The sequence below is a fragment of the Agelaius tricolor genome, unplaced genomic scaffold (assembly GCF_023055355.1).
Source record: "Agelaius tricolor isolate 1412-34295 unplaced genomic scaffold, bAgeTri1.0.p SCAF_5, whole genome shotgun sequence".
Taxonomy (NCBI): domain Eukaryota; kingdom Metazoa; phylum Chordata; class Aves; order Passeriformes; family Icteridae; genus Agelaius; species Agelaius tricolor.
The window spans coordinates 52,349,795-52,359,357 of record NW_027269265.1 but is presented as its reverse complement, the minus strand read 5'-3'; the positions used below and the strand labels follow the sequence as shown (position 1 = coordinate 52,359,357).

Below are 9,563 nucleotides of genomic sequence, written 5' to 3'. Positions count from 1 at the left end.
GCCCGGCCCCGGCAGCTTCAGGCAGCAGCGGCGAGGTGCAGCCCCGCTCAAACACTTGGGTCTCCCCGGGCACGCAGAGTGTTCCGAGCCGCCGCCAGTGTCTTTTGTAAGGGGAACGGGCTCCGGACCCACTGCCCCCCAGGCGGCCACCGCACTGGGGGAGGCTGCAGAGACAAAGCCCCGCTCGGGCGGGGCGCGGACCTCCCCCGCCGGACCCTCCCCGCCCGCGGGGGGCTGCGAAGGGAGGCCGCGGCGCTGGCAGCGGCGTCCCGGCACGGCGGCCGGCCCGGGGCAGCGGCACTGCGGGACAGCCGGGCCGCCCCAGCCCCAGCCCCCGCCCAGCCCCGGGGTCACGGCGAGCGGTCCGGGCGGCGCGCAGGCGCACGGCGTGCCCGCGCCTCCAACATGGCTGAGGTGGTGCCGTTCCTCCTGCGGCGGGCGCGGAGCGGAGGATGCTGAGCCTGCCCCGAGCCGCCGCCGCAGCCGCTGGGGTGGTGAGGCCGAGGCGCGCCCCGCGCAGCCATGGCCAGGCTGGCCGACTACTTCATCGTGGTGGGCTATGACCACGAGAAGACAGGTAGGTGTGGCTGCGCGCAGCGCTGCCCCGCCGTGCCTGGCCGCTCCCCGCGCTCCTGCCCGGCCCCGGCCCCCGCCCGCCTCCGGCCGGGCCGCGGGAGGAGGAGACTGCGGCGCACACGGGGCGCGCGTCCGGCCGGGGGAGGAGGGGGTGAGGGCAGCGGGGCGAGCCAAGGGTTAATCCCCCTTCCCCGAGGGGGGAAGCGGAGGGGCTCCCGCACCGCCCGGTCGGGGCAGCCCGGCCCGCCCCGCCCGCCGGGAGCGGCGGCGGCTCCTTCCCCAAAGCGCGGGCAGGTTCAAACGGGGCCCGCGGCCGTGCCGGGCCCGGCGGCCGGAGCCGCGGGGCAGGGCCGGAGCCGCCGGTCCCCACCTGTGTCCCGCCGGCTGGGGCGCGACAGCCGCGCCTCCCGGGAGAACAAAGGCTGCGTTCGGCCAGCGGCGGGGCTTGCCCGTCTCGCCGCTCATCCATCGCCTGTTGAGCGGCGCCGCGTGTCCCCCGGGCAGCGCCGTAGCGCCGAACGGGCATGGAATGGGTGCTCTTCCTAAAGCCTCGGGATACTGAGTGCTGTCTGCTGGGGGAAAGGGAAGTGGTGTTATCTGCTGTCGTTTTGTGGGCAAAGAGAGAGTGGTTTGTGTTACGTAACTCTCCGTTATGGTACCAGCTTTGTTGCTGCAGAGATCTCAAATCAGTGTTTGGAAAACGAAGTGATTGTCAACTGGAATGTGTTTGTTCTGCGTATTTCAGAGCGTCCTTTGAATGTATGTTGTTAATAAACAATATTTTAAACAGTCGAATGTTCCCTAATTTATTTGACTATGCATAAACCAAACAACACTCAAGTTTGTTACTCAGAGTAATTCTTTGAAGTAGCAATTGCGTGTAGTCTGTATCTGTTCATTCAAAAAGTGCAGCTAATAAACTCGGATTATGGAATTTTTTAAAAAGAAATATAATTTTTAGAGAGACCGTTACATTTGCATGTTTAAAGATGCAGTGTCTTACAAAGTTCTGCTAGGGTCTCTTGGATTTTACTGTTCTGCAATTGTTATTCCATTAATTACGTCCTGGTTACCCCTCCCATCCCATTTGATAGTAGGTTTGTCCTAATTGTACTGTCAAAATCAAGCCATGTGAAATGGGAAGTATTTTATTTTAAAAATAAAGACCTTTCCTTTTACCTCTCTCCTGTTTGGAACATTTTCCCTGACAAAGTAGAGAGAACCCAAATCAAAACAAAGAAGCAACCGAAAAACCCAGATGTGCTTTTAAAGAAGACAAATCAAATAGGCTGCTTACTTCATTGAAGTGAAGTTACAGATTGCATTGGAAAGCTTTATGTCTGTAAAATGTCCTCATCTGTAGCATTTAAGTATGTGTTTAACTTCCCATACATAAATCGTTTCATGAAGTTTGGTAGAATTGCTTGCCTGGTGAAATTGAGCAGATTCAGAAATAACTCCTGAATCTTAATTTAAAAAGGTCATGCCCAGAAAGTAATTGTTTAGACTTTATTATTTAAACTGCTTGTTGCTACTTTAATGCTTCATAAGAAAAATGCTTGAAGGAACAACATTCTGTTGAAGACTAGGCATGCATTGTTTTCCAAATTCCTTTACCCCCACATGCAATCCCATAATACATGGAGTACTGACCTTTATTTTTCTTATAAAACTGTAGTTTTTCGATGCATTTATTATGCTTCCTTCTATGTGAAAAGCAGGGACAAGCATTTGTAGGATTATAGACTAGCTACCCTTGAAGCTTTTATATTTTTAAGTATGTTCCTTTTTTTCCTTTCCTATTTGTTTTTCATCTGCAGCTACCTTCTGGCCTGGTTTTAATGTGCTTGATTTTAATGTTAAGTGTAATTATGTTTTGTAGAGTTTTTTGGTTTTTTTTTTTCTTTTTTTCCCAGGCATAATCTGTGGAAGAGCTTTGTGTAAACAAGCAAAAAAAAATGCTATACCCTTCCCCCCAACCTGTGTCAGAAGCATTTGGATGATAAACACTTGTGGTTTATAGGGAAGGGTGTTTATAGGAGTGACTGCTCTCCCAGGAAAGCCCCACTGTGTCTGCTGGCTCTCCCCTCACTGCTTATATGGATTTATTTAGATGTGCCAATATCTTACCCCTGAAAATGTGATAAAGGTGCTGATTTTCTGGCTTTACTCAAAAAACATTAGCTGTAAATATCTAAAATGCAGTGTTTATGCAGTTTAGGAGCAGATCTGTAGATTTTTGTTGTTTTGGAACAACTTTGATGCTACAAGTTTTTATCCAGCATAGTCTTCAGGGGAAGTGAAGGGTTTTATTGTCCTCAAATAAACCAGAGTGTGTCCTTTGGGAATCAACATGTGAAAGTCCATTCCTGTCCTGGTCTAGGCCTGTGTAAATTGATGTTACAGCAGTCCTGGTGCTGCCATTCCTATTGTGTTAAACCTTCCTTTGGATCCAGCTCACTTTAGGATGCTGACCCATCCAAAAGACCTTTCTTGCTGGGTGTGTAACCTGTGTTGCTGTATTGTCTTGGACTACTTGCCTGCTCATTTTTCAAACAATGCTGGCTCATCAGGTTGTCAGATGAATGGCAGTACTGGCATAAAGGAGGATCAGGAGCATGCTGAAAGACAGATCAATGCACCCTGAGTTTCTATCAGCTGAAATGTTCCTAGAGCCTTGGGCAGAAAGATGTTAGTGAGGTGCCTTTGTGCCCTACATGCTCCAAGGAAACTGATGGGAGCCCTTGGATAATTTGCCTAACAGGCAGTTTATTCATGCTTGGCAAGTTGCACAGAGGCTCTGCCCGAGTGGAGAATGAGCTTTGCTGTTGACAGGTGTCAGAAGAGTTGCAGGCACTTAGGAGTTGAGAAGTCTTTGTGTTGCTGAAGATGACCTGATTCACCCAGCTTTTTCTGTCTTTCAGGTACACTGGTCTGTATTCCCACTTAGGTTGCTCAGTCTGTGTCTCACCATAAAACTAAGCTTCAGTGGATCATAGTTTTAATGGCTGCTGTGTATTTTAGGAACTCATTCTGAGCCACTGCTCAGAACTGCAGCAGCAGTAGCTGCTGTCAGAAGTGCGTGTTAAGTGTCCTGACAGAGTTATAGAAACCAGATTTATAAACCCCCCAGCTTTACTAAACCCTTTTCTTTTTTTTTTTTTTTGTTCAAACAGTGATACTTTTTCAGAGTAAAGCAATCAACCTTGGTGTATTTTGCCTTCAGCTGAACCTTGGCTGAGGTAGATAACCACATTTTCCCCCAGCATATCAGTACAATATAAAGCTGTTACATAACTGGCTACAAAAGGCACTTACAGAAGTCTCTGAAAGGAGCAAAGGTGCTACCAAATGTAGGCATTCTAGGATAACAGCTAGGAGAAATCCCAGGAGCCCTTACTGTTCATGCATTTTATTGTTTCATGGATTTTGCAGTGTGTTTGATGTGCTTCACCAAAAAATTCTCATTTATTATGTCTGAATAATGGAATGTGGATGGGATTTAGGAAGAACACAGATGTTTGCAAAGATCACAGAAGGGCATGAGAAAATGCCTTTTTTGTTTTGTTTGTTTTTGGTTTTGCTGGTATAAGCCCTAATCATAAACCTATCCCTAGAATCTACATACGGTATTCCTTGGAAAAGGTAAAAGAGAGAACATTCTGTGTCTTCCTTAGCTCAGCAGCTGAAAGGTGACAGGATAAAGAAGAGAGGGTCTAAAGACTGAATTTGATTAATTTTCCCATACACCCACGGCAGCTTTCCTGTAGGATGCTGTTTTTTACCCAGAAGTTAAAGGAGAAAACCTGTGTGGTGGAGCAGGATGTTTTCTGGGAGGTTTGGTTGCTCTAAGAGGACAGAGGAGTGATTTGTTCTTGAATCTGTGTGCAGTTGCAATGTGTAGGACAGAAGGCTTCCAACAGTATAGCAGTTTTATTTGGCTGTTGTCACAACTGATAAATGCTGGTATAACATGTGTAGGCTCTGTTGTGGTTGTTTCTGTTCTGATTTTTATCAACTCCTCTTCAGGGAAGCCTTTATTGTGTAACATAGCTTTGTATCTCAGAGGATTTTGAAACAAGACAAGTGATTGTTGATGGAGTGGGAGAAATTTCTAAACGGAGTTGTCTGATTCGTTTTTTTTTTTCCCTGTGAGCAGATTTTGCCTGTGAAGAATATAGTATCATTAGGATTTTCTGGTGTATTTGCTGTATATTCACAGTTGGGCATTTCACTGAACTAGTGTGTGTATAAGGAGTGGATGATTGCTTGATACCGTGGCATGCAATCTCTGTATAAACAAAATGTAGAAAAATAAGGGAATAAAGCTGTTACTTCAGTGGCTTTCTTATCTGTGCTGCAGCTTAATTTGATTCAAATGCAATCCAGGGAAATCTCAAAGGGATTAAAAAAGCAACAAAAACCAAATCCTTCTTATTGTGGCAGGGGAATTCTTGCAGCTGCAGTGGAATGAAGCATCAAGTGCAGTGCTGGAAGTGGAGAGAATGCAGGAGTGTGCCTGGGAGATGGTTCTAGGTGCCTGTGGCTGCTAGGGCATGGCACCCCAAATACTTGTATACAAATTAGTTGCTCCAGTCAATGAAATGATCTCTTCCTCCAAACCCTGTGCTTTACTTTTCAAATACAACAGGTTCCACAATACCGTGCTGAAACAGAATGAGGAAAAAAATTTCCATTGCACGTGGTTTTGTTTGTTTCGATTGTGGTCATGTTCATTTGTTTGTTTGTTTGTTTGGTGGTTTTTTGTTTTGTTTTTGTTGTTTTGGTTTTTTTTGGGGGTGAGATAAAGCTCTGTTGAAAGTCTACTTGGAAGACCCCCAGTATTTTTTGATAGCATGTATTCCTAAAAGATATCCAAGCAGTTTCTTCTAGTGCATAATGTGGACTTAAAAAATTGATTTTGGTTTATGGATTTATCATTTTGGAGAAATGTTATAATCAACAGAGATCATATAGACCTTCTTTCCCTCACATGTCTGTAATGAATATTTCTAAAGAACTTGGATTTCAGACTCTTTACTCACTCAGTCTTGCCATTATAATAACAACAACACTAAAAATACTTCTTTTTCAGCCTTTAATTTTAATCTAAAATATTCCTGGAGGCTTTTTTCTCTGCAAGCTATCTGCATTTGGTCTGAAATAGGACACAGATTATGTTGAGGGAAGTAGCATTTCCTATCTTTGTGACTTAACTGCAGTCAAGGAACTCTTTCTTCCCTGTTCTGTCCTGGATTAACTTTGTGGATTATCTGACAAAAAGACACTTTTCCTGCAGCCTGTTCAGGGCAAACAGTTTGTTATGCAAGCCTGAATACTGTGTAAGCCCTGGCCTTCTATAACCACAATCATATTTTTCAGTGGAGGGACAATGAGACTGACATTTAACTTCTGCAATGTCCCAAACATAACAGTCCTGTCTTGTAACAGCAAGGAAGAGAATTACACTGCTGTGGTAGCTCTCTTACATCAATTTCAAGTACCAACTACCTCCCCAATTACTCGTGCTCACAAAGGAAAACCACAGTCACTGTGGAATCATTTGTAAAATGTGTAAAAGCAGATTCACAGTCCAGCCTTGATAACTGTCAGTGAAAGTTGTGGCCTGCAAATATCTACTGGTGAGTGGGAGGTTTTCCTTTGGTTCATCTCTCCTCTTACTCCTCTTTGCAGTAGCATGAGACTTTCATGCTCCTTGCTTCTATAGTGAAAAAAAAGATTTCTAACAATAGCATTATCAGTATTGATGAGATTAATTTTCTTCTGCTCGGCGTTTTGGGAATTGTGTTCCATTTCTATGTGTTTGTTGAAATAAATCACTCCGGTGGTGTCAGTGGTACGTTCTGAAGTCAAGGACAATCCAATTAGTGTTGATTGGGATTTGGCAGCTAAATCCCTGCTCATTGAGCCAAGAACATGCTGGTTATTGCTTATCTGCTAGTGACTAGATAGATCCTGATTTCATGTCTCTAACAGTTCTCAGTTTTCAATCTTCTGCAGATTGAATACTATGAAAAAATGCAATCATTGAACAGAGCTTGAATTCTTTGTTTCCTTTCTGGGAGTGTTGTGTTCTAGATGTCAAAGTAACCACAACATTTGCACTGAGCTGGATGTGGGTGATGGGCTGTCACTGCTGCAGCCAGGACCAGCACTTGGTGACAGGATGGTCTGGGGTTGTGTGAAGCTGTTGTGGAGGAAAGCTGAGAGGCAGAAAAAACAAACTCATCATAATTCTGGATACAAATTCAGGATAGTTGCATGCAAAACCCCATTGGACCATGGGAGACCTCAGTGGATACAAAGAGACAAAGGAATGTTACTGGGCATATAAAATCAATCACTCAGAAAGAAATTCAAGTGGGGGGAGAATAGAAGGTAGGAAAAATGTCCTTATCATGTCCTTTTACTGTGGTTCATGTGTCGTTTTCTAGGATTTAAAACCCCAGAAAATCCATTATCTGACACTTGGATTGATCTTCAGTGAGATAGAAAATGTCTTTTTTAAATGTTAGAGTGTTGGGTTGGGTTGCTGGAATAGCAGCTGGAAGGAAGATGAGACATTCTGGCAGAGGATTTCTCAGATGCTTGTGGGGGAAAAGGGATGACAGCTCTTCTTTCTGGAGCCTTGACTTCAGCTGTGGAAGGCTGTGGGTTTTGTTGGGCTCCTTTTGCCAGCTGCTGTGGACAGTGATGCCAGGAGTGTTGTCAGACTCTGTGGTGGGCTGCATGTCACTTCCTTGTGGCTCAGGAACCCTTCACAAGACATTGGCCACTCCTCCTGCTTACTCTATTTGACACATTCTGGTATTTTAGAATGCTTTCTGTCTTCTAGGTTTATTCCAGAAGAATCTCTGCCTTGTCATCTCTCCAACTTTCTCCTTCCTTCTCTTACTCTCAGTATCCATTTAACTCTCTTTATCTACTCTGTGGTTTTCTGAGATGAAGTCTTCTTGGCCACTCAGTCTGATTTCTTATGGTTTTCATCTTTAAATAAACAAATTCCAATTCATCACACAAACACCGGGGCCAGGTTTTGTCCCTTCAGTAAATTTTGAGCCTAAAAGAGTGTTTGGTAGAATTTTAGTTTAGGCCAAAAAAAATCCTTTTCTCCCCAGTCTTATTTCTTGGAAGCAGAAAAAGTATTTGGTGTGAAATTTTACTGAAATAATTGGGCTGGAAACAGATGCCAACCATTGAGAGTTTATATGGTGCATTAAGTTTAAGTAAAAAATAATTGAAAATAGTTAAAGAACAAGATAGAACACCATCAGAGATGCCTGTAGCTGTTAGTTATTTGTGTATCTAAAAAACATCACACTCTTGTTTCTTAGTTTGTTATAACTGCACCAGTTAAAGCCCAGTAAAGCTTTTAGCTTGACCACTGTGTTGTTGAAGTTTTCCACAGTTTAGATTTGTGCATTTAACATGTGTATTTTTGTTTTGGACGAAGAAATGCAGACGCTTGTCCTTTTTTGTGACTATTGTTCTCTGGGCTGTAAATCTAATTCCTAAATGGCAGTAAGAATAAGCTGTATGTGTGACTAACAAAATACTCAAGACTCAAAAGACAAAGTTGTGACCTTGTCATAAATTCAACTGTAATGGAATTTTAATTCTTGAAATATTGTTGAATTGGCATGCTGTACTTCTTAAAAAATTAGAGAAGCTGTGTTTTTGAATTCTATTACACAGACTGCTTTTCATAAACATGCAAATTGCAATTGCATAAAAATAGAAGAAAGCCACATGCTTTGTTCCTGTGGAGCTGTTTCTTCATAATTAATCTATTTTCCCAGAAAAACACATAGTAATTTTATGAAGCTCGTGTGATGACTGGGCTGTTACTGGTCTATATTGTTGGTGTGCTATTTTTAAACTAGGTTTAATACAAAACATTCCAGTAGAACGTACAAGAGGATTTCCATTTTCTTTCTTCTTGTTTTATAGTTTGTGAAGAGAGAATTAGTAGGTTTGATAATTTTTAAGAACATATAATTTTTTTAAGAAGGTTTCAAAGAAAAATTGGTGATAAAACCAATTGTAAAAGCCTTCCTAAAACACGGATTTAAACCCACATTTCCCCCCATATTTTTTGGGGGTAATTTAATCTATTTAGAGTCTTCCTCTTTTGGGCTGCAAGTCCTTAGAATCTTCAGCCTGTGAGAGTTTTTGCCTTCAGTGTATTTTGTTCAGTGGGCTGCCAGGCAGAATTTGCTTTTTGTGAAGTGTCTTAGCCTGGGGCCTCTGCCTGATCCATAGGTTGTGCCCAGCTGCAGCTGAGGAACAAGTTGGAATTTCCTGTAAAGGGAGGAAAGAGCTGCTGCCTTTGGGATTCACCCTACATTTCTTAGAAGTGCAATTATTGAATTATTCTTACTTTATGCCTTTCAGGAGCTGCTTGCTTTTGCAAAATAGGAAGCTAATTAGCATGTGTCTCTCATGATCAGTAAGTTTAGCTGTGGTAGAAAGCCCAAGGTTTGGAATGGATGCTTTTAGTGGCATTTCCAAAACAAATAAGATAACGAGGCATACACACAGAATAAAAGGATGTTTTCTGTCATAATAAATATTCAGTTTGTGTTCAGAAATCCATGCAAGTGTTCAAAGTGTTGCAGAGGAATGTTTCTGCCCATGGTAATTTATAGTGACTAAAACTGAAATGCTAATTTTCAGTGATAAATTCTGGTCCACTTTGCTGAAGTGAGTTCAGAGAACACCTGTGAAGGTCTCAGGTTTGCCCTTTAGCTGGAGGCAGCGATTTTAGACCCTGGTGCCAGTTCTGTGCTACTCCCACTCACCAGCTGAAGTTTTGACTCAAGCTACCTGTAAGCATGCTTGAAGCTGAGGCACCTGGCTTTGGAGTAGTGGCACTGTGTGTTTTTCCCTTTTCCAGCTCTGAGGGCTGGTTCTTTGCAGCAGGGTTGGTTCTTTGCAGAGAGAGCTGGAGCATCCCCGAGCCCCTC

At 43.7% G+C, this 9,563-nt stretch overlaps 1 protein-coding gene across 6 annotated transcripts in view; it reads left to right on the top strand.

Moving 5' to 3' along the window:
* The first annotated feature begins 387 nt into the window (after positions 1–387).
* The window catches only part of SBF2 (SET binding factor 2), a 232,184-nt gene continuing 223,008 nt past the window's right edge, over positions 388–9,563 (top strand). For all 6 annotated transcript variants that reach the window (XM_071427963.1, XM_071427961.1, XM_071427965.1 and 3 more), the window contains exon 1: positions 388–577. In XM_071427963.1, the coding sequence (XP_071284064.1) occupies positions 523–577 (55 nt within the window). In that variant the 5' untranslated portion in view covers positions 388–522. The remainder of the gene's footprint in view (positions 578–9,563) is intronic.